At 40.8% G+C, this 25,143-nt stretch overlaps 3 protein-coding genes across 4 annotated transcripts; 1 reads left to right on the top strand and 2 right to left on the bottom strand.

Moving 5' to 3' along the window:
• Nucleotides 1-5,295: 5,295 nt before the first annotated feature.
• On the bottom strand, nt 5,296-8,929 carry LOC121911833 (uncharacterized protein C22orf31-like). The gene is made up of 4 exons (XM_042433703.1): nt 8,558-8,929; nt 7,659-7,781; nt 6,608-6,945; nt 5,296-6,453 (listed from the first exon to the last, which is right to left on the bottom strand). The coding sequence occupies exons 1-4, from the start codon at nt 8,591-8,593 to the stop codon at nt 6,225-6,227; spliced, it is 726 nt and encodes a 241-aa protein (XP_042289637.1). The 5' UTR covers nt 8,594-8,929; the 3' UTR covers nt 5,296-6,224.
• A 2,243-nt stretch (nt 8,930-11,172) lies between these two features.
• Nucleotides 11,173-18,828, bottom strand: ttl (tubulin tyrosine ligase). Its single transcript, XM_042433373.1, has 7 exons — nt 18,058-18,828; nt 17,760-17,838; nt 17,423-17,655; nt 17,089-17,224; nt 16,718-16,987; nt 14,835-14,978; nt 11,173-14,462 (listed from the first exon to the last, which is right to left on the bottom strand). Exons 1-7 carry the CDS (start codon nt 18,224-18,226, stop codon nt 14,258-14,260), a joined length of 1,236 nt encoding a protein of 411 aa, XP_042289307.1. The 5' UTR covers nt 18,227-18,828; the 3' UTR covers nt 11,173-14,257.
• Nucleotides 18,829-19,433: 605 nt separating this feature from the next.
• On the top strand, nt 19,434-23,748 carry fignl1 (fidgetin-like 1). 2 transcript variants are annotated; one of them, XM_042433370.1, is made up of 2 exons: nt 19,434-19,611; nt 20,841-23,748. In XM_042433370.1, the coding sequence occupies exon 2, from the start codon at nt 20,858-20,860 to the stop codon at nt 22,805-22,807; it is 1,950 nt and encodes a 649-aa protein (XP_042289304.1). In that variant the 5' UTR covers nt 19,434-19,611; nt 20,841-20,857; the 3' UTR covers nt 22,808-23,748. The 2 variants fall into 2 exon arrangements, with proteins under 2 accessions (XP_042289304.1, XP_042289306.1); XM_042433372.1 differs by having other exon boundaries at nt 19,583-19,670.
• Nucleotides 23,749-25,143: the final 1,395 nt, after the last annotated feature.

The raw sequence follows: 25,143 nt of genomic DNA, 5'->3' as shown, positions 1-25,143 counted from the left end.
TGTGACAGCTTCATGTTCCAGGAAGAAACCTCACAAAGCAATGCTGCTTAGTCTGGCCCACACTGCCTCCACCTGGAGAAGAGGAGCACTTACTATCAATCGCACCAATCAATGCAGCACCACAGACACACATCACTAGAACACTAAAACTAGCCTATATTGTGTTATAACTATTTTGTTGTATACTATAACACAAGTTTTTACGGTGGTGGAAGAAGTAAGCAAAGTATTATCTTCCGGCCTCATACACAGCTCCCACAATACCATCACACATAGCACAGAGGGCTTTGGGGTGAGAAATGTCCATTACAATTGACATCAGAACACATAATTGCTCCTTTGCTGAGATATACATCACTCAGGAGGACATCAGTTTTCCCATAGTATGACAAGACATCCTTATGATCCAATATTAACTCTATGACAGTTTTTTCCTAAGTTACACCGTTTACAGATCATACAGCCTAGTAACATTACTGACACAATTTGGGAATGATTTAAAGTTGATTACTTCTGTAAAACCAATATTTACAAGAACCTGCTGGTTTCATGTAATATTTTGTACATTATATGCTAATTGTCTGCTAACAATGTGCACACTGCACGTGGTGACAGGAATTTCAGTGTCTCCTGCAACAGAAATTCAAATCTTACCTCCAAAGCATATTTGGCATACTGTATAAATGTGGGTGCTGTCTGTTAATATTCGGTGTGCTCGGGCTGTATAGTCATATTTAGGGAAGTGTATATTTTTTTTTTATCTTGGGAAGAACAGTTTTCTCCGGAGCTCTTGGCTCATTAAAGTGCCTGCTGCTTATGAGAGGAGCTGTTGTGATTGGCATCAATCAAGCTTCCCTTAAGTCCACCTGTTGTTGTGAGAAATATTCTATGTATCAATGAATTTGAGTTTCAGATGTTTGTTTTACTCTTTCATTTCATCTTATGTTCGTCGTCACGGCTATGTGACATCACAGAGGATGTCCATATTGATGTGTCATCAGTTCTCAGTTGACAGCAGTGCTTATTTGACGTCATGAATGACAGCGTCAAGGCTTGGAACCGAGTTTATAAATAGGACCCCCTCCTGCCATCAATCTCCATTCCACACTCCCTCACAGGAGACGTGGAGGCTCTGATGCACCGCAGCAGCATGCGGCAGCCGTCGCCTCGGCCCACGTCTGCAGCCGAGGGGAGTCCTCGATAGCCGCCAGGTGTCATGCATGGCTGAGCTCGAGCTCGCGGTCCACCGCTTAGCTCGAGCTCGCGGTGCACCGCTGAGCTCAAGCTCGCGATGCATGACAATTGGGGGCCCTGCCAGTGCATAGATCTGGCCTAGTCTGTCGTGCTGGTATGGGAGGCTCAGGCAGCCTGGTTGCTTCAGAGCCTGTATATATTGCTGCTTCTTTTTTTCTTTCTTTTCTTTTCTTTTCTTTTCTATCCTCTTGCTTTCTTTCTTCACTGCATGCATACATTTATCTACATTTATGTATATTTGTGGACATTTGACGCACTGCGCGGGGCGCACTTGACTGACATTTTCGCCACATCACTGGGTTCACATCACTGGTCTGTAACGTGTCAACAACACACAGACTGGTATGAAGTACTTTTACATGTCCACTGTTTGCCTCTTACAACGTGTTCTGGTTTTAGTCTTGTTCAGGATATGCCTGTATGAGTCTTACATTATCCAGGTTTCTGATGGTCTGTGTCAGAGTGACAACTTCTGTCATTTCTGCATTAAGGTGGCTTCTATTCTCATCTGCATATTAGTTATCGATGTCCTGACCACCTTTATATTATGTTATGTCATTTTTCTTGTCAAACTCAGTCCATTCGAAAAAATATACAATACAAACAATGTACATCACATACATTCAAATGAAAAGAAAAAAAATCGCAACTTTTTATTTATTTGTTTATTTTTTATAAAAGTCAGTTATACCATTCTTCAAAACGATACTCCCTCATTTGTTGTTTTAATAGTGGTGGAGAGCGCTGTCTAACACGTCAGTCCAAAATCCCTTTTATTTCTCACCCGTCTGTATATATCAATATAAAACATTTACTAATATTTTGAAGTTATGAATAATAATTGTAAAAACTTTTTTTCAATGACTTAACGTTCTCCCCCATTCAGAAATGTATTTTGCTTATTGTTGGTGTGCTCGGGCTGTATAGTCATATTTAGGGAAGTGTATGTATTTTTTTTATCTTGGGAAGAACAGTTTTCTCCTGAACTCTTGGCTCATTAAACTGCCTGCTGCTTATGAGAGGAGCTGTTGTGATTGGCATCAATCAAGCTTCCCTTAACTCCACCTGTTGTTGTGAGAAATATTGTATTGATCAATGAATTTGACTTTCAGATGTTTATTTCACTCGTTCATTTTATTTTATGTTGGTCTTGACATCAACTGTGATGTCACGCCTATGTTACATCACAGAGGATGTCCACACTGATGGTTCATCAGTTCTCAGTTGACAGCACTGGTTGTTTGATGTCATCAATGATGCCATCAAGGTCTCCATCAGAGATTTGAAATAGGACCTCCTCCAGTCATTTTCTATTACACTCCCTCACAGGAGACGTGGCTCGAAAAACCCCTGTGGCTGCCCACGCCTCGGCTACTGGAATGCTGCCGAGATGACTGCATGCCGAGGGGAGCCTCTAGTCGCCAGGTAGAGCCGCTCGCGGTGACACCTGGGGGCCCTGCCAGCGCACAGGCAGAACCTGGCCATGTCTTGTGCATGTTATCGGTTGGTATGGGAGGCCCTGGCACCATGGGAGCTTGTCGAGCGCCCGTTTCCTGTTTTTTTTTTTTTTTTTAGACAGAAACACCTACTAACATTTGTATCTTCATACAGATGAAGACAGAGCAGCTAGATGTCAAATGCCATGAATATCAGCTTTGTTCTCAAATCAGCCGAAATGATTGTATAGAATAATTTCATGATTCAGATAATTGTCCCCTTAATTTCATGCCATTTTTATTAACATCACATCTTATATTGATTCAGATCATTACCTTTACCCTCAGTATGTTGTTCATCTGTTCTGTGCAGTGGTGGAAGAAGTATTCAGATTCAGATACAAGAGTATGAGTAAAATGAATTCAAAGGTAAACACATGCAGCAAAATGCTGTCTGTCAATGTAATGGTAATATATTTAAGTACCATTACCAACTCATTAACATGTTTACATCATTACAATATTGCATCTGGTCAAGGCACAGCTTATTTAACCATTTTACTTACTGCTGGGTGGTTTTATATAAGACAATATGTTGTATTTTATAAGATGATGATTGTGTTTGCACATTAAATATACATTTTTAAAGTGGTAGTAATGTAGTGGAGTAAAAAGTACAACATTACCCACTAAAATGTAGTGAAGTATAAAAAAAACTGAAGTATCTCAAATTTAGTACAATGCTTGAGTAAATGTCTTTAGTTACATGAATGTGTAATTGATTTATTCTTTTTATTTATATTTATTATAATATATTTTATAGAAATTTTTCCACAAGTTTGAGAGAAAGTAAGAAAGTAACACCAAGTAATCTGCAGGATGGTCTGAAACTTGCTTTGATTCATTCAGTGTTGGTCAGCTAACAAACCTTGGTGGAAAATAAACATATTAATTTTGCAACATTTATTTTAATACTGTGTTGACTAAAAACTACATTGTCAAGTAAAATAATGTTTCTACTGGTTCGTGCAAATCTTATGACTTAATTATTAGAAATGTAGATGGTTAGTATGAACTGCAATGCTGAGGGAAAAAAATTCTGTAAAGGAGGAAAAGTGATAAAAATCCTGATATAACTATATATCATATCAAAAGTATTTTGAGTTGGAGATTAATGTTGGACTCAAACACGCAGCCTGAAACGGTCTAATAATGAAAGAGGCAAATTCATTTCAATACAATACAAGAAATTATTGTAAGGTGCGTTTAAGTGCTGGAGGTCCATTTTTAACAATATGCAATTCCCTTAAGGTACCTTCCCTGAGATAGAATGAAAATTCTCTACACATTTAATTACAAAAAATACTGAAAGTTCGTTTTGATATTTAAAAAAAAAATCAGTAAACATTCACAATGCATTTTCAAAACAATACGTATGACATAAATACCCCTTTTGTTTTGTTTTTTGTTTTTCTTCCAAATGTTCAAACATTGTTTTAGCTACAACAGAGCTCAGACATGGATTAATCATATGTTTTTAGTCACTGTATTAATCAAACTATAGCCTGGTTCCTGATATTGGGGTTGCAGGTTACTGATAGAGACTGTAGGCAGTGGCTGGAGGAGCAGATGGTTACTGTGAGCTGGAGGAGGATGGTTCTGTGGATGACTGGAAGAAGCTGTTGGTGGTGTTTGGTAGTAGTTTCAGGTGGAGGGAGGCTCTTCAACTTTCTAGCAAAGGAAGTTGATGTAGTGATGTAGGTTCTGGCTGCAGCTGTCTCTCAGAATCTGCAGGAGGAGGCAGCAGTACAGGTAGCTTGCAGACGCTGGAGGTGGAGGTTTGGGCTGCAGCTGTCTGCTAGTATCTGCAAGTGGAGGATTAAGATTAACTTTATTATTATCTCAAAGGGAAAGTGGTTTGCAGTGTGTGCACAAAACCCAACAAACACAATAAAGAATATTCAAACTAAGAAGGAAAGAGAAACAATCGGTAGTAATCCAAGAAACAGTCAACATATGGCATAAATCATTTTTAAAAATATACAAAAAACTACACAGCACCGTCTAACAGTGCTCATGATGTGCAGAGGGTCAATGTGAGAGGACACAATGCAGCCCAGAATTATATACAATACTTTCCACTGTGCATCACTAACTACAGTACTTTATGTGAAAGACATACACACCTGGTGTAGCTGTAGGTGGAGATTCAGACTGCAGCTCTCTGCCAGAACCTGCAGGTGGAGGTAGCGGCTACAGGTTCCTGGGAGATGTTTCAAAGAGGAGCTGGAAGCAGCTGGCTCAGCCAGAATCTGTAGTTGGTGGGGGTGGTGCAGGTTGCAGTCAGAGGCTGGTGGTGGAGGCTGGTGAGCTGGAGCTGTTTGTCATAATCTGCAGGTGGAGACAGATGTTTCAGAGATGAGCTGGAAGCATCTGTTGGTAGAGGTTCAGGTTGCAGCATTCTGCCACACCCTATAGGTGGAGGAGGTGGTGCAGTTTGCTGGAAGAGGCTCCTGCTGAAGGTTTGGGCAACAACCATCGCCTTCACCTGCAGATACTGGCAGATACTAAATCTCCACCAATCTTAGCCAGCAACTTGCAGATGGAGGCGGTGGCTGCAGGTTTCTGGCAGAAGCTGTAGGTGGAGGCCCAGGCTGCAGCTGTCTGCCACAATCTGCAGGTGGAGGCGGCGGCTGCAGGTTTCTGGCAGAGGCTATAGGTGGAGGCCCAGGCTGCAGCTGTCTGCCACAATCTGCAGGTGGAGGCGGCGGCTGCAGGTTTCTGGCAGAGGCTATAGGTGGAGGCCCAGGCTGCAGCTGTCTGCCACAAACTGCAGGTGGAGGCGGCGGCTGCGGATTGCTGGCAGAGGTTGTAGGTGGAGGCCCAGGCTGCAGTTGTCTGCCACAATCTGCAGGTGGAGGAGGTGGTACAGACTGCAGCCATTGCCTCCACTGGCAGATTCTGACAGACTGCTGCAGCTCAAATCTCCATCTGTAGCCTTTGCCAGCAACTTGCAGATGAAGGCAGCAGCTGCCTCCTGGCAGAGGCTGCAGGTGGAGGTTCGACTTGTTGCTGTTTGGAATTTGGCCGTAAGATGTTTTAGGTGGAGCATGTGTTTGCAGCTATCTGCTGTCTGCAGGTGGAGGCTAGGACAGCACATGGCTGGTGTCAGTTGGAGGCACAGTTAGATCTGATGGAGGCTGAAACAGGCTACTGGTTTAGGGCAGAACGTGGCACTTCAGGTGGTTTGCAGAGGTTGTCGGTGGAGGTGTCTGTAATTTTCTTCCAGAATCTGCAGGTGGAGCTTCAGGCTGCAGGTGGATGGTAGAGCATGCAGGTGGAGGCTGCAACAGCAGTGGTTGGATGTGTAGTTGGCTGGAAAAGAGTTCAGACAGAAGCTGCATTAACTGATGAAACGAGACAATTCTACCTGTTAAAAAGACTTAAAACTAAATATTATTTACAGATTTGATCTTATTGAACTATTCTAATGTCTTTAACTATTTACAAACTACTGATACTTTCAGTTCAGTTTCAGTTCTTAGCTCTTTTTCTTGGTGGCTGCTCAGGCTTTGGTTCTAATGAAATATCTACATCATGAAGGGGAGGATAGACTCCAACCCCATATGATACATCAACCTTCACAAGCCCGTCCTCATTGGCTGAGGTCGTAAACGTGGGACGATTCAGTCTCTCCCACAGCTTTTGCTTGATACGACGGCCAAGCTCCAAACTGTACGGACGCAACCGGCCATCCTTGTATCTGTGAGGAGTGAAAGAAGCAAACATTTAATAATCACAATATGTGGGATTAAAATGTTTTTATATATTGAAAAAAATGACTAATAGATTTTTAGGTGATACTAAAAATGTGACATGATTTGTTTGAAAAAGATTTAGATTTTTCATAAACATACGTCAGCATGTCATCAACCACTTCATGGTAGATCTGCTGGTACTCTTCTACTGAGCGGTTGTGTATCTTCAGAGGGCCGTCATCTTGCAGGGGGGCAGTGGAGGGCCGGGGGCTGCCGGGGGCCATATTTGAGACCACTGGCAGGTCGGCAGGTGGGATGGCGGACCGAGGGACCAAATTCAGCAACCTTGGAATGTCAGCAGCCGGGCTTGAGGGCTCAGGAGTGGGAGCCAATACCTCTGGGGGTTCAGCAGAAGGTCTGGAATGACAGGCCATGGATGTCCGCTTCCTCTTCCGGGGAAGTTTGGCAGTAGTAGCAGATTGCTGGTGTTTCTGCTCCTGGGGAAGTTCAGCAGAGGATAATGTTTCAATCTCACAAGAGAAAAATCTGCGTTCGATGCACTGATCAAGACTTTGGAAAAGTAAAAAGAACCTTCACAATTTACAGGGCTTTAGAGGAATAACCCTTAGTTTATTCAAGTCTGGATGCAAGAAGAATTTAATTTCAAGGAAAATAATGTCACAGAGTAAAGCTGTGAACTGGCACAGTTTGATGGGAACTTAACAGGAAGGTCAAATGAAAAGTAAGTCCAGTATGCAGAGCATTAAAGCTATGCAGCAGCAGTTGTGTCCAAAATCATTTATTATTCACAATATAGTGAACATAGTGTGTTTAACATTTGTAGAATTGTCTGATTCTGTAGTTTGTGAGGATTCATATACCCTAAACAGTCCAGTGAATATTATCATGGCCTAATTAAACCCTAAATAGTGAACTCAAATGATCCCACAATGCAACTTAAAAAGTTAATGAGGCACTGATCACTAATAAAACACATGATGTTCAGTACTTCATGTGACATGAACAGTGTTTCATTTTGTTTTATTTGACAACAAGATAGTGTTCTGTAATTGGCTGCAGCTAGTTGACGACAGTCAGCAAGTTAAGCGTGTTGTTAGAGAGATACTTTTTGATTTTCTACACTTCCTATATAGTAAATTATGAAATGTTTTGTAAGGCTTTAAAAAAACAGAAAATTGAAAAGTCTAACCTGGTCATCCCTGCAGCATGGACACTTGTTCCAGGTTGCAGGCTTCCTCACAGCGTCTGCCCAGCGTGCAGAGATTCTGCGTCTTGAGTAGTTGTGGTCTTGCAGGGTGATGGGAACATCACACTGCAACAATACATACATGTTAGAACGAGGCTCCACAAGTGCAGTAAATGCAACAAATGGCACTAAATAATGTAAATTTCATTTCACCATTTCTGCAAAAAAGTGAACTTCCCCCTTCAAAATGGCGGAAACTTCTGTTCCCTAATATTTGCCCATAAACAGACCAGGAGACCCCAGAGAAAACATTATCTGCTCTCTCTGTGCAGTGTGTACCCTTTTTCTGTGCTAGAATATGTCTTACAAGCACATTTTGACACAGGGGTCTTCTTCAGGGCAGAGACTTAAATCAATATGTTGCCTACTGTCTGAAAATATAATATCACATATCTGCTGGGTATTATATACTAACTTCAAATACTCCAGTGTTGCATTTGAATTCACAACATCAACATGTATCCCATCAGCTGGGAGCTGGGTGATATAAATAATCTAATTACATATATGAAATAATGACATTACTGTCAGTAAGGCAGTGATTTAGTTATTTTATGCACATATTTGGTCATTTTTTTATGAATATACAGTATAAATGGAGCTGGTACAGTCCAGTACTGACAATGTACATCACTGCAGTAAAATAACAGACACATGTGCAGGTGCTTCATTTCCCTGTAATTCATTAGTTCATCCGAACTTCTCCTTCAACATATTGTTTTTACCATGTGACCCTGGGTTGGGGGAGTGTTCGTGTCAGAGCCTTTAGAGAAAACATTAGTGACCTTTAAGGGTTAAATACATTGAAAACAACACAGACTTTCAAAGTGTTCAAATCTCACATTTTCCATGATGGAAGTTTGTTTTCTCTCTCTCATCAGTTTCAGTGAGTCTTTAGTCCTTAACAGGATGTAAGAAGTCCTCAGCAGAAGCGTTTATTTGCAAGAAATCGTCGAATGACAGTTCTGAAAACTTTTCTTTACAGTTAGGTTTTGTTGATGTTTAAATGATGATCATATAGAATTGATGCACCTGGAGACAAACATAGCAACCATGGAATCTTCAGCGTCCATCTTGTGCACATCTGTTTTTACAGTCACATCTCACCTCTGTGATCCAAAGTTTCATCCAATCAACCTGCAAAAGACCTGAAATCAAATCCACATCTAACTATGAAGAAATGTTTAGCTCTGACTGCGTCCTCAGTCATTCAGTTTGTTTCAGTCTTTATATAAACAGCCTCTTATAGAAGAGACTATACTGCAGGCTTTTGAAACATTTTAACAAATAAACTACAAGTTCATTTATTACAAACTGTTCAGAGGGTATTTCTATTTTCACTCAATCTATAATCTCAGATTTGCCATACGGCAGCGAGATCGATACGAGTGCGCATTTTACGCACGTGGCACAGCAGCGGTAATTTAATTAGGCTACAGTATATGTATACGTTCATATTTAATATTTTATGTCCTTTCAAGTTTATTATTGCTGTGAGTTCTCCCTGCTTGAATGCAAAGTCTTACAATATTTCCAGTAGTGGTATTATTGTGCGCATAGAAGCGCACCATCCATAGTCTTTCCATATCGAACAAATCCATATACTGAACGCACCCTGTCTTATCCTTAGAGTAGATAAAAACAAAATGTATCAATAGATAAATAACATTTTACTGTAACATCAGTGAAACCATACAATAACTGCATCTCTTGTCGCAGTGAACAGATAAACCAAACATCACGCATGCGCGGGAATTTCACAGTTCCCTGAAACATACATTTAACTCAATAAAAGATATCGTGTGCCATCATAATTTCATCCAATCAACCTGCAAAAGGCCTGAAATCAAGTCCATATCTAACTATGAAGAAATATTTAGATCTCACTGCGCTCCTCGGTCATACTCTGCTCCGTCCTTGGCAATAAGTTTGGTTTCAGTCTTTATCTGAAAGTGCCCTTTGGAGTTACTATAACCGGCTTTTGAATCATTATGAATTAAATTTCAAGCTCGCTTTTTGCAGACTGTTCATAGTCTATTTAAACTTAATCAAGGTTGCCAGTTCTTGCAGTTTTTGTTGTCTGTTGCTGTCTCACACTCAGGCCAACCAAACAAGTCTTGTGCCGAACAAGTCACTCTTGGATGAAAGAATATGAATTTTATGGTCACACAGGACAACGTCAACTGTTTATAAGTAGTATGCTTGTCTTTGAGTTTATTAAATGCTTATAGTTAACTTCCAGCAGCAGGATCGATACATGTGTCGCCAAATAGAGAGAGGTGCTGAGCGCATTTTACGCACATGGCACAGCACCGGTAATATCATTAATTATTTAAATCTCCCAAGAGGATCAGTGAAGATCTGCCGATATTTGATCTTCAGTATTTTTTACACATCAGACAGGTCTCATATTACATACTGGTTTCAGATTTATTCAGTAAAAACGTTTGGGACACAGAAGAAGGTCCTGAGGATGAGTCCAGCTCAGATAGATAGGCCTAATAGGCATGGCATATGCAAAACTCTTGCAGAGAGCACCTCTGACTAAATTCCCAAATAAAACTGTAGTTAATCAAATGGCCACTATCAAACTGATGCATGGAAAACCTGCCTTCAGGTAGTTTTATTCCAGCATAGAAGTTATGGTTGGTTTCTGGGTATTCGTAAATAATAAAGCTGCAATGTGTATAATCTGCTGTATGTAATCTGGAGGCGACAATCTGAGTCCAGCAGCAAACTGGAAAAAAATGATTTCTCTAAATAAATTGTATATCTGGGAGAAATGGAGCAGAGGGGACACTCTCATCTTTTGTTAACAGAATTTACCAGATGAAATGAGTCAAAGACCACTTTCCCCTTAACAAATAAAGTCCTCCACCACCTGAGGGCACAACAGGACAAAACTTGTCTGTGAGAGAATCAGAATTGGGGAACTGAATAAAGAAAAGCAGCATGGAAACAGCAGATTATTATGATTATATGTGTATATGTATGTGTGTGTGTGTGTGTGTGTGTATGATGCATACTTACACACACATGGACTTTCTCCATTTCACCAGTGGATTCATTTTGCACACTCGAATTCAACATTGGAGGTATATTATTGTACTGCAAAGCTCATTTTTGCAGATGTACCACGTTGAGCTTCACAAGAGCAGATTCATACTAACTTGATGGATTGTTGTAGTGGAAAAACTCTTTATCAATGACTTACCAACATGTATAACTGCAGATCTAATGGCTTATTATAAAGTGAGAAACACTTGACTCTTTATTGATGAGTTACTGGTTATTATCAGTTTTTTTTCCATTGCTGTGGTTTGCGTTCCTATTTGTTTTCATTGCTTCTCTCTCTGATGCATTTATGTTGCAATGAAATCTACATGACCTTCAGAAAAGGATACATCAGTATAATATACCACAGAATGAAGTCAACACACAAACAACTAAAACAAAATTGAAGCAAAAACTGAACATTTATTACAGGACTGTTGTATCACATCAACCTTTACATGTTCCTGTTTTTCAGTTTCTTATCCACAAGCTCACAGTCCAGATAAACTAGACTTCCTTCATCTTGTTCAGTGTTGCTTGGTAGCCAGAAGAACTATACGGATATTAAAGAAATAGTTGAACCTTTTGGAAAAGTAGTTTTGTTTTCCTTTTTGATGAGAAGATAAGTATCAGAGTTGGTCTTTGCCGACTGAGTCAAGTAGACCACCTAGTGTAGAAATATGCATGACAGAAGCTCGATAATGGTCATAATATTTTATTCTAGTAATATTGTTTCTGATAAAGACAAATGCTCATGCAAGATTCTGGATAAAACATCACCTAACAAAAACACAACACGTACATCCCTCTGAATATGACACTTGCTTTTAGATCATGTTGGCCAATTAATGAGATAATGTCCAGATTATAGCAACTACAAAACATTATTAGACACTGAAAATACAGCAGGAGTTTTATCTTTGGTAAAAATGAGGAAATCTAGGAAACATCAAAATAGGAATATGAAACACATGAGAAGAAACATGATAAAAAATGATGTGCAAAGAAACTCTGAATAAGAGGAAACGACATCATTGAATTTAAAAGTCTAAAGGTCTAAAAATGAATGAGGCAAATTCACTTCAATACAAACAAACAAATGAAGGTGCATTTAAATGCTGGAGGTCCATTGCTTCTTTTTATCAATATGCAACTCCCTCTAAGGCACCCTTCCCTTTGATGGAAAGACATTTCCCTACAAATTTAATTAAAAAAAATACTGAAAGTTTGCTTTTGATATTTCCAAAAATCAGCAGTCACACCTGTATCCCATCTGTCAACACAATCATGACATTATCTACTTACATTATATTATATCTTTCCAAACCTTTTTTTCAGCTACAACAGGGCTCTGTAATACTGAGCACAACAGAAATTGATTCATATTTGCTTTCATAGAATAATAATGAATTCATGTCGGTGTAACCTGCCCTGTAACTATTCCATCTTCCTGACATTCAGCACATCACACAGACACAACTTATTGTTGTCAGCCACTTACACATCCTTCATTCCTCAGAGTTAACTTGTAAACACAAATACACAGTGATTAAAACATAAATAAATGCTCTTATGATGTCCCTTAACTTATGAAACTCAAGACACGAGAAACAAAGTCTCCACACATATGAAATGAGGTTAAAACAGAGGAACAGCAGGGATAGTGAAATTATGACACACCTACCTACTAAAACTGCTGTAACGACTTACTCTGAAGCTAAATGAGCACGCTAAAGTTGAACTTCAGTGGGAACAGTCGCCACTGAGGAGCAGGAAACTACCCAACTGTCACAAAAGTCAAGCTATTTGAAAGTTTCATGTCTACAGAAACAAGTTTGCATTCCTTTTTCAACAAACAGTAACATAATAAGATTGGACACAAGTCATCTAGGAGAGCTACACCTCTCAGGTCTCATCTATTCACAAAGAGACCGACAGTCAAAACAAAAGCAGAGAAGTAAAATAGTTTAGGGACCCCATGAAACTGAAAAAAAAATCAGTCATCCATGATGTGAAACCTTGATAACAGTTTTTTAAAAAGCCAGTTGGTGACATGATCAAACACCAGCAGTAACCGAAGAAGAGGCAGTGACGAGATGAAGATTAGTGTCTGTATACTGTGACTTTCTGGTTGCCACTGACTTCTCTTTGGTAAAAACACAATTTGACACAGAATGATTATAAGAGTAGTGTATGAAGTATGAATGAGGGCATGTTTTTTGTCATTATCAGATTTCCTTTGAACAAAAATGTTGTTTATGATGTGAAGTTTCATTTCATGGGGCCGTAGTAACACACTTTGTACAATCTACTCTAATTTCATTTCGACAGTTCAAAAATCCACACACATGTTGACGACACTTTACAATTACAGTCTAGCTTTTCATAGATCAGGAAAAAAAAAAAACAGACGTTAGGGCAAACGGTGCTGTGTGGATGTGTATGAGGATGCAAACGCCTACATGCTTTCACACAAACATGCTCTCTTCCTAATGAAAAATAAAACCTCAAGATGTCTTCGGCTGGAAAGAGTTGAGAACAGAGGCTAATACTTCATTTTAGATTTTCCATCACTGCAATAGAAAGGTCAAAGGTCACGAACACTTTAGCAGAGCTTGTTGGGACGGGATTAAACCTGGGTTTCCCAGCTGAAGGACGGCCTCCCTGCTCACTAATGCCCCCCCGTTGTCCTCAATGTTAATAATATGTAGTGTCCAAACACTCCGGTTAAGAGCAATGTTGATCTTGACATCTTGAATGTTTATCTCATCAGACACGTTAGGTTAGTACGTTAGTCTTTACAAGTTTAATCATATCCATCATAGCTTCTTTACTGCTAGCATTCCTCATTGAAAACAATGTGTATAGGTCGCTGCAGGCAAGCTGAAATTAAAAAAAAAAATTAAAAATAAGAAAAAAAGTGTCTGATGAGAAAATTAGCATTCAAAATCCCACAAATTCACTAAGAGCTCAAATAACAAGGTGTCTATTTTATGCTAATTCTTGTGGACTGACCTGACTGAATAGATGTATGGATGTATTCAGCAACAGTGCAAAGGCTTTTAGAACAAGTACAAGTCACAGTAATAGAGCAAGCTAACTGGCAGTCTTTTTAAGGGAGCATGGTTGGAAATGTAAGGCACTACAGTCTCAGTTGGAGCGTCTCTGCATCCTTCAGACCTCCATTCATGAATCTATTTGGGGAGAAACAGGTGGTGGTGGAACTGAGATGGAAGGGCATCTGTCCTCATTTGGAAACTCCCAGAAAGTTTGTCGCTTCCTCAGATTCATAATATGCATAATCAGGAGAGCAGAGATCATTTCTGCAGATCAGTGATTTCCATAAAAAGCGAGACTCGCTCCAGGTGTGACGGGCGAGGTACAATTAAAAGGCATGTGCTACTTCTCAGGTGGAGTTTAGGAGTGAGGACAGAGCATGGAAGAAGCTTCTAGTATAGAGGAGACGGGAGGAATATTTGAGCGTGTGCTTACAGTCGAGTGAAAGGGCCCACGTGGAGGGGACCTCTCAGTTTGGGAGAGGAGCAGTTGGTGGAGTTGGTGGTGAACGTGGAGGATGGGGAGGAGGAGTAAGGTGAAGAGGAAGCTGAGGAAGGGTCGCCGCCGTTGTTCATGGTGAATAAGCTGGAAATAGCCACGTCCACTATACCCTGACAGAGCTCTGGGTATAGTTTCCTGGGGGAGGAAGGGAGTATTAATGAGATGACACTTTTGTATCGGAAAACATTCAAGTTCATTAAAGAGGCAAAACGCAAAATAATTAAGAGAAACAAAATTCAGATGTTTGGCTTTTCAAATAATAAAAACTTTCTAAAACATTTCCTGTTTCTGACTCTGTGCCTGGATGAAGAAAAACAAGCAAACAAACAAACAACATTGGCTTAAAGAGAGCAGAGAATATTCCAACAAAGACACAAGATCATTTCAGATCATTAGGGTTTGATCTTTTGAAATACATTCACAGATTGTTTCTCTCATATTGTAAAAAGATGCAAAAATAAAATCCTAAAAATACAATTTTAACGTGCATCATCAACTGGTACTGACTGTGCACAGGCTGGAGCTCCATTGATCTCAATGAGCCACACTTTGAAGCTCTCGTCCACCATGAAATCAAATCCAAAGAGCTGGAAGCTCTGATAAGACAGGTGCTTGGTGCTGATCGCCGGCTCGATACATGACAGACAGCTCCTGTAAAACCAGACGGCAAAATCATGTCAGAGAAGAACATGTTTTACTTTCCTGTTTCATCTAGTTTTTCTTTTATTCATTGTGCATTTAAGTCTTTTTTAATGGTTTTATTATTACATTCTTATCATTTTTATTCATCATGTGCATAGTTTCAAATTGTTTTACTCTTGACCTTTATACTTCCTTTTTTTCAGCTTGTCAGTCATCTAACAAAGACTAAAATGACTTAATGCCCCGTCCAATCAGGTAGGCAGGGCTGAAACTTATCATTATTTTCATTATTGATTGATCCACCAATTATTTTCTCAATTAAACATTTGGTCTATAAAACAACAGAAAACTGTGAAAAATGCCCGTCACCATTTCCCACAGCCCGAGGTGATGCTATCAAATGTCTTGTTTTGTCTGACCAGCAGTCTAAACCTAAATATATTCAATTTACTACAGTGTTAAAAGACGGGTTCACAGCTTTTCAAGTCAGGTGCCCACATGATCAGTGAAAGAGGTTTTCCTCACTGTAATCATTCCTCCTGATCATACTGGATATTAAAAGATCCTTCAAATGCGCTTTTGATGTAAGGTGATGAGGACCAAAATCCACAGTGCGTCCACACAGTCATTTAGTGTAAAAATGCATTTAGAAGTTGATGTGAAGCTTATTTGAGGCTTCAGCAGTCTGAGTTAGTCATATCAAGTGGTCTTTTTAGCATCAAATTCCCTCTTTGTGTTTCCCTGTTGAGCTGCGGTAGGAGTATAGTAACAAAAAGAGGGACTTTGGCACTAAAAAGACTGTAATGTTGAAAGATAATGTTGCTGAAGCTTCATATCAGCTTTCAGATAAACTTTTAAATATATTTTTGCACAGGAGGACTGTGGATTTTGGTGTTTGTGTATTATGAAGGGATCTGCTAATGGCCAGTATGAACGGGAGGAAGAAAAACCCATTTCAATGTTCATTTGGGCATCTGACTGTTAAAATTGTGCAACCGTCCTTAAAGGCAACAATAAGCAGCAGATTGTCATTTCAGAAGTTGAGACCATCAACAATGTGGCATTTTTGCTTAAAAACTGACTTAAACAATGAACCGAATATCAAAATAGTTGTCAAGTAATTCTCTGCTGATTGAATAATCTATGAATCGACTGATCATTGCAGCTCTACAGGTAACACAATTAATTTGAAACATTTCAAAGCAGCATTAAGTGATCGCTAACCTTTATGCTGCACTGGAGATCCAACTATAATGTCTAGTGAAGAGGTAATAATCCAATATTTAAAAAATACTATACTATACCATTATAATACTGAAATGCTTTATGACACCAGTCAAACGTTTTGTCAACTGTTTTATCTTCAGTCATGTTGCAGTTAAAAATGCCATTAAAATGGAATAGATATTGTGCTATGAAGCAGTAATGAGATCACTTATTTACAAGATGAAATCAGTAGCTCAGCACATGCTACAGCAAAAACAGCAGATTATCTAATGTTGCATCTGTAACATTGTTGTTGGTTTCCAGCTATCTAGAAGAGTGAAATATCATCCAGTGATCATGTGACATAACTCAATCTGCATGTTTCAAAAGCATATTAAAGAGAACGTCTCTAACCACACGTCCAGTATGTGCTGGTTTCTGTGTTTTGGTTGGGATGTAAGGACAGTATATTCATTTAAAAATTGTGAAAGCAGACAGCTGCTAACCTCTGTATTAGCTGCAATCTGACAAAAAGGACCTACTTTATGATCTGCTTGATCTGAGACAATATGGTGGTCTCCAGGGTGACATTGTGAGTGTTCAGCAGGTACAGCCTGAACTCATCAAAGAACATCTCGTTCCCCTCCTCGTATCGTCCGTAGTTCTGCGAGTGCTCCTTCTGGATGCAGTGGTTGGTCAGGTGGCTGGTCATGTCCTGGAGGTCGGAGCTGTTGTAGGGCTCGGAGGAAGTCCGCAGCACGCCCTCCCGGTATAAATAGATGTTGTACTGATGATCTACAAGCACCCAGCTCCTGGTAATAGCATAACATAAACCATAAGAGCACAATCAGCACGAGAGTTAAAAAGTCCAGACGCATATTTTCTGTCAGTGCGTTAAACATGAAAGACTTGCCTGATGTCAAACTTCCTATGTCCCGGCTCCAGAAGAAGAGGTTTCTCCAGGTACTTCTGAATAACATGAACTTGTCCCTGATTGTCAATATACTCCAGCAGTTGATTAGCATCATGGGATATCAAAATACCAGCACCTGTTGCAAGAAAACAGAATATGTTAAGATGCCACTGGATGCTTTCTGCCACATCCTAAACTGAAGAACATAACTTTTCAAAATACATTAGACGGGTTGCGTTATCCTTTCAATTTAATTGAATATAATCTAAGAAAACATCATAGAGAGAATGTCTGACTACCAATGAACCAATAAAACTTGAATAATTGATTTTACCTTTAGCTCCAGCAGACGACTTGGCTATCCACACTGTCCCCTCCCCACTTTCTTTTTTAGAGTGATAGGAGGCCAAGAAAACTTCTCGCTCGTCAGTCTTGGGATTGTTTTTCAGATGGCTGATGCCGTTTGTAGCCGGAGCGACGGGGGTGTTGAGGTTAGTGGGATAGATGATGTAGGATTCTGGAAACCAGTTAGAGGAGTCGGACAGCTCTGGGCTGGTCTTTATTAGCCTGGTGGTGAAGAAAGATAATGGTCAGCTAATGTTATCCCCTTTGAATAATTTACTTACAGAAAAACACATTACATAAGATATAGATTTTGATAATATACACACTTGACCAAAGACGCCTTCCTGCAAAGCTTGTCTGCTCCTCTGTAGTAATTCACCAGCTGCACCAGTCCTGGTTCATGACCTGTAAAATCCAAGAAAAAAACATTTCAAAATGCATTCAAATACCTTCATGGGCCTAGACTGCACATTTAAATTAGGGCCATTGGCAGGACACTTCTTCCAACAGGAAGTTGGAGCAAGCAGCCCTGCATAGTCACAGCAGCTGTCTCATCCTGAGTGGGTGGACACCAATTATAGCACACTGTCAGCATCATGTGAAGTAAGAAAACCCACGGCTTACCTAGACGTCCAAAGGGTAATCTGTTCCGTTCACCAAGCATCAAGTTGAATCTGGGATTGTCTCTTTTCAGCCTCTTCCACTGTCCAGTCGAGAGGAGGATTTTGGAAACTTCTGCATAAACAGTGCTGTTGTCGTCACGGGTGACAAAGGTGTACACCGGCGTATTCATTATGCCACAGTAGAGAGTGGTGGGGATAATAATAATAAAACAGCTAATAAACAACTTTCTTGCTAGTTGTGATGCTGTCTGGTTGGCTCTGCAGCAGACAGACTGGTCAGGGTTATCTCTGTCCGTGCCATGATGATGAGTCAGTCATATCCTGTCCACACTCCCCCCGTCAACTTAATATCCAATTCAGACTTCTGAGGCTATAGCTATAAGGTTACAACACATCTCAACATACGAAGGATAGCAGTTTCTTGTTGCTCGGCAGACAGGGCTCCTCCAGTGTCTCCAGACAAGGGTGTGACTGCCTGCTGCTACCGGCTCCTGCGGCTGGTCCAGTCTGCATTTACGTTACATCCCGTCTGCGGTTTAGCTAACGGACTGCGACCGTTGTTAGCAACTTTTCTGGTATCCCTCCTCAATAATATCCCTCCTAAATGATAAATAGTGGGAAACGTAAACTATTTGCTAGTTAGCTATACAATATCACAAACGCAGCCCATTTTCGTGTGTTTTCATTCTCTGAAAGCTCCGCAACCACTGCTGTCTAGTGTCGACAGCATGAACACAAAGCTCCACGGTTGTGGTTAATGTAGTTTTTGTCTCCACTGATATCTCGCGTAGTTCATATTTTGTGTTTGTTTTATGTAATAAAAGTGAACAAAGATGATTTTGAATACAATTTATGGATAAGTATAATGCCTTTGTAAATGCATGTACATTGGAATTCAGTCTCCAGCTGAATTTTAAAACGGCGTACGCACTACAATTCCCAGAATGCAAAGGGACAATGCGACCATTTGATCTTTAATTGTGTTTAGCGCATTATATCCACAAGATGGCGTCGTAGACCTCACCAGTTAACGGCTTGTATCACACCAGTGTTGAATCATAGTCCCGGGAAAATCAGTTTAAAACTCAAGAGAGGGTTTCATAATATTGATGCAACTGTGTAGTATTTACCAATTAAGTATTATTAATCAAGAAGCTGCATCTAGAAGTTGATTGAGCCGTATAATAACACATTAACGGATAGTGCCCGGTCTCCTGGCTAAGCTGGAGGATAAATGGAGCACCCACAAGTGGTGACAAGTTTGAGTCCCGTTCCAATATTTTTAATGCAGTTATTTGCCTCCGAAACAGCTCTTTATAGTGCCCATATTTCATCTTAATTCGATGTTTTTTTAATTCAATAACGAAAGAAACGAAAAAAGTTTGGTACCCGCTGGTGTTTTACACCCGGCGGAAGTGACGTTGAAAGGGACGAATGCGTGTTCACAGAAAGCGATATGGAACGAGACAGGAAGTTACTGTGGAGGAAGAAACCAGGTGGCGGGAATAAATGAGTCGTCCAGCGAGGTTACAACAGCTTTCTACAAGTTAGCGTTGTAAGTTTGTGTTGGTCATGTTCTTATTTTTGTCATAATATAAGAAGATATCACTAATAGTAAGTGACATCTGCAGTATTGTTGTATGTGTATGTGTATGTGTGTGTGTGTGTGTGTGTGTGTGTGTGTGTGTGTGTGTGTGTGTGTGTGTGTGTTTGTATTTGTGTTTGAGTAAACTTGTTTCTTCTTGTCAGTGGTACTAACCTAAAGTTAAAGGAAACCGCAGTAGTTCTATAAATGAACTTCCAGTGGAGCTAAGTTTACACATCCCTCAAATTATTTAACTGCTTGATAGTTAAAGAGGCATCCCACCAAGTTTACATGCTGAATTATACGGAGTTTAAAAGGCAGCTGGGTCTAATGTAGAGATGTCATTGATTCACATCATGGGAAATGTGGTATTTTCAGAGTATAACCCAAACTAGAGACTAATAGACAGGATATCTCAGCCTTTGCTCCCTCAGTTTTCACCATGCTTCCTTAATCTGTCCTTTGAGTCTCCTAGCTGTATGGGAAGGCAATACTAAATCACTGGTGTACCCCTCTAACAATTATAATAATATACTTTATTTATATAGCACAATTCATTCATAAAATGCAACACAAAGTGCTTAATATCAAAGCAGATAATCATAGTGTTTATGATAAAACACTAAAAACAAGGAAAATAAGAAATTAAATTAAAATGACAGGACAAGACAAGGTAGAACAACCGCCAGGTAAAAACACTTCAGGGGAAAGCAGCGGTAAAAAGATGTCTCTCACGATTTAGGCTAGAGCCCCTTAGACACTCAGGCAGACTGTTTCAGAGATTTGGGGCGTAATTAACGAAGGCTGCCTCTCTGTGCCTTTTAGTTCTGACCTCAGGAACAATCAAGAGGTTTGAGCCAGAGGATCTACGGGACCTAGCAGCCACATATAGCTTAACCATGTCAAACAGATAAGACGGGACATTCAGTGATTTAAAAACCAATAAAATAATTTTAAAATGAATTCTGTGACAGACAGGTAACCAATGGAGTAATGTGGGCTCTCTATCTGGTTTTCGTCAGAGCACGAACTGCTGTGTTCTGTCCGAGCTGTAACAAGGTCCTTGTATCATATACTCACATCCAACAACATAATGATATGAGTTATAACTTCTGTGTTATGGGTCACAGGTAATGTGTGGCTTGGCTGTTACTGAGGTCATGTATATTTAATAACTTTGGTCCCCTCTCCTTCACCAGGCTGGAACAGGCCAGGCATGAGTGGTGCACACCTGGACGAGTGGCAGAGAAGGTCCTTTGACATTTCATCTGGCAACTGTACACCTGAACAGACGGCAGATTCCTACCGGGCCCACATCCTCTCCATTCAGTATGCATGGGCAAGCTCCCAGCTCTCTCAGGCCGGCATGGCCAGCCTGCTCAGGACCTACTCTGAGCGCTACGCCGCAGTGCTGGACTCAGATGACCCCCGCACAGGGCTTAACAACTATGCAGAGAGCGCACTGCATCTGGCCCGCAATCAGAGGAACCACAGCGAAAAATGGGAGTCCTCTCTCACCATGGAGAGTGTGCTGGAGTTGCCCTGCGTGCAGAAGATGATTCAGGCAGGGACAGGGGGAGGAGGCTCCCTGGTGGCACCAGCAGATGTTAACATATCTGTTGGACAAGAGAGCAGAGTCAGCTCCCTGTCCGCTTCCCTTACTGGAGTCAGGTCAGAGGGTGCGTTCTTCAAACCCGCAGGACCACCACAGCCTAAAACAGAGTTTAACAACACTGCCAGTAATCCTGCTCCTGCTAATATTCCTACAGAGAGGCCAAGAGGCTCTGAGGAGATCTCAGGAAATCCCAACTCATTCTCCCGACCTCCAGCCCGAGCACAGTCTGTGTTTGGTCATCCCTCCTCAGTTCCCCCACAGTGCAACCCTGGCTCTGCAGGCAGCACACAAAACTATCAGTCCTCCTTCTTCCCCACCTCCCATCCATCTAAGAGGAAGAACTTTTACAACTCAGATGGAGGTGATGGTGGCAGGGGCCCACATGGCGGTCAAGCAGGCCCTGACCCGAGAGCTGGAAGTAACTTTAAAACAGCTCACGAGCAGTTTATAATTGAGCAACAGAAAAAACATTCCCATCAGCCCCAGAGAGGTCAGACCCCTGGGATGGCAGCAAGTGTGAAGAAATCCCTCGGCGCCAACAGGCCTCGAGGTACGTTTTCTAAATTTGTGTCACCTGTACCACGACAAGAGGAGGAAGAGAGCGGGGCACGACACAGTTCTAATCAGGAACCCCAGATTCTAGATGAGCGCCTGAAAAACTTTGAGCCAAAGATCGTGGAGCTGATCATGAGTGAGATCATGGACCATGGGCCTCCTGTGATCTGGGACGACATAGCAGGCCTGGAGTTTGCTAAGACTACCATAAAGGAGATTGTGGTTTGGCCCATGCTGCGACCCGACATCTTTACTGGCCTCCGTGGTCCACCCAAAGGCATCCTGCTGTTTGGACCCCCAGGGACCGGGAAAACCCTGATAGGAAAATGCATAGCATGCCAGTCAGGTGCCACATTCTTTAGCATCAGCGCTTCATCACTCACATCCAAGTGGGTCGGTGAAGGAGAAAAAATGGTGCGAGCCCTGTTTGCCATCGCCCGCTGCCACCAGCCTGCTGTCATCTTCATCGATGAAATTGACTCACTGTTGTCCCAGCGGACAGACGGGGAGCACGACTCGTCACGCAGGATCAAGACAGAGTTTCTGGTTCAGCTGGATGGGGCGGCCACAGCGGCTGAGGACCGCATCCTGGTGGTGGGCGCCACTAACCGGCCTCAGGAGATAGACGAGGCCGCCCGGCGACGCCTGGCAAAGAGGTTATACATCCCCCTGCCCGAAGGAGCCGCGCGACGGCAGATAGTCACTAACCTCATGGCTCGAGAGAAGAACCTGCTGAGGGAGGAAGAACTGGAGAGAGTGATGGCGGCGACCGAGGGCTTCTCCGGAGCTGATATGACTCAGCTGTGTCGAGAGGCAGCCCTGGGGCCCATCCGCAGCATCCAGCTCAACGACATCGCCACTATCACCGCAGATCAGGTGCGCCCAATCCTCTACAGTGACTTCCAGGAGGCCTTGAAGACTGTACGACCCAGCGTCTCATCTAAAGACTTAGAGCTGTATGAAGAGTGGAATAAGACTTTTGGATGTGGACGATGATGTCAGTTCATCTTCTGTCTCGGTTGAACTGATTATATATGAAACTGAAAACATTTCTGCTGTAGAGAAAACTAAAGATGTTGAATATTTTCCTTGTTGCAACAAAGTAAAGGTGAAACAGTCGATTGACGGGAAAGTAATTGACAACTCTTTAATCAGTCGATTGTTTTAGTCATTTTTGAAGCATAAATCCTAAACATTTCTGTTTCTAGTTGCTACAATGTGAGAATTTGCTGCTGCTCTCTGTCATATATGATAGTAAGCTGAATATCTGTGGGGGGGGTTTTTGTTGGTGAGACAAAAAAAGACATCTGAGAATGGACATTATAAACTATTTTATGTCATTTTATTGACACTTTAATCTGTAATGAAAATAGTCATTAGTACACACACACACACTCACACTCACACACACACACACAGACACAGACAACATAGCAGAAGTACTTTTCACTACACACAAGGCTTCACAAAGATGGTTTTCTAGGGGGATTTACAACCACCCTGATTTTTCACACAAGTTAATAATAGAACAATGTGTTACTATAATTTCTGAATTGCAGCCGTTTATATGTAATCTTTGTGTTGAGTGTGAGACTGAAAGAGATTTTCTGTTTGACAATGTTATGGAGAAATAGTTTTGCAATTTGTTTCAATTATGCATACTTTTTCTTTCAAGAGTTTGTAATATCCAGACTGTCTCACTGTTACTTTGGAATTTGGTTGTGAGCGTCTGGCACCATGTTGTGTAAATGTTACTGTATGAAGTTATTTCTAAATTGCGTTCCAGATGAAGTGATGATCTCTGTTCCCTTTTGTATTACTGTAAATGTCAACATTAATGCCCAGAGACACTCTCACCTATATCATTTGTTAAGCTTTGTATTGTCCTTTATTGTGTTACTGTTTTTCTAATAAAATACATTTTGTTAAATAAGTTATATCTAAACTATTCTCTCTATGTAAAAACAAAGCCATAGCAAGTTTATCTCCAGTGTACTGTAGCAGTTTCCCACCTGATTTCCACGGTTTCCAGTCTAATCCACAGAGGGCAGTGTGATCACTTTGTTCAAACGCAGCTCATCTCTGTATCATGTCAGCAACATTTTGCCTTCAGTCTTGTCCTGAAATGTTCCTAAAGCTGGATGTGCCAATCACATCGCGGAAGTTGAGCAACACCAAGTATCCAAGAGTCTTGTGTTTAAAAAAAACCAAAACAAAAAAAACCTAAAAGCTGCCCTTTTGCCCCTCGGCCTTCCTTCCTGTTAATGATCAAGACAGCAGTTGACTGGAAACAGGAAAATACATCACTGCAATACATCACTTCCATTAGACAATATGCATACGCTCAATAAGTTTAATGCTGATCCAGAAGCTGAATGACTGATGAAGACTCATTCCTGTCTGTGTTAATAGATCTAAGATGGCCACTTGTTAATGTTCCACTCAGCAGTGACAAGTGTTGGATTTTTAACATATCTTTAGAGTGTAAAGCCTCGCTGGTCATACATACACTGTGCCATTGAAGGAGACGATTATAGATTGCGCACACATGAAATGAAATTGTCATGTAATTTTAATGAAACAATCTTTGAAAATCTGGAAGACCATGAAAAAAGACTTTCATTTATTTTTCATCTTTTTGTCAAGTCCCTAATAAATATTTCAGACTTGTGTGGTTGGCCACTGTATTGAAACTTTGTTGAATTAGCCAGCAGTGAAAGTAGTCACACAACCCCCTCGTGGGTGTCTCCGAACACGGGGACTCCTCACAGCTGGACCGGGACAGATGTACAGAATTCCTCTGGTGCTGCCGGGATCCATAGAGTACGGACTGAGAACTGTGCCATATGGTGCAAGCTTGTATCTTAATTTGACTGTGGCTGTGCAGCGGTGGTCACATTAGACGTGTATTCACAAACACACACACATAACAATACATTAAAAAAAATCTAATTAATGCCTAAATGCTTCACAGGGCTTCAACCATTGATTTTTGTTTTTATTAACTAATTTTTACCTATTTATTACCTATTTTCTTGATAAATCAGTGAATCTTTTGGTCAATAAAATGTTAGGAAATGGTGAACAATGAAGATCACATTTTCCCAAAGCCCAAGGGTGATTGTTTTATCCAACCAACAGTCAAAAACCTAAAGATGTAATAATAATAATAATGTAATACAAGATACAGAAAACCAGCAAACATTCGCAATTGAGAAGTTGAAATTATTTTCAGACATTTCTGCTTTAAAAATGATTTTAACAGTTAATCCATTATCCACATTAATTGACAAATCCTTTCAGCTTGAATGTTGTTTTTTGCTGCTAAAATT

This window comes from Thunnus maccoyii, chromosome 14 (assembly GCF_910596095.1).
Source record: "Thunnus maccoyii chromosome 14, fThuMac1.1, whole genome shotgun sequence".
Lineage (NCBI taxonomy): Eukaryota > Metazoa > Chordata > Actinopteri > Scombriformes > Scombridae > Thunnus > Thunnus maccoyii.
This window is presented reverse-complemented; position numbering and strand designations above follow the sequence as displayed.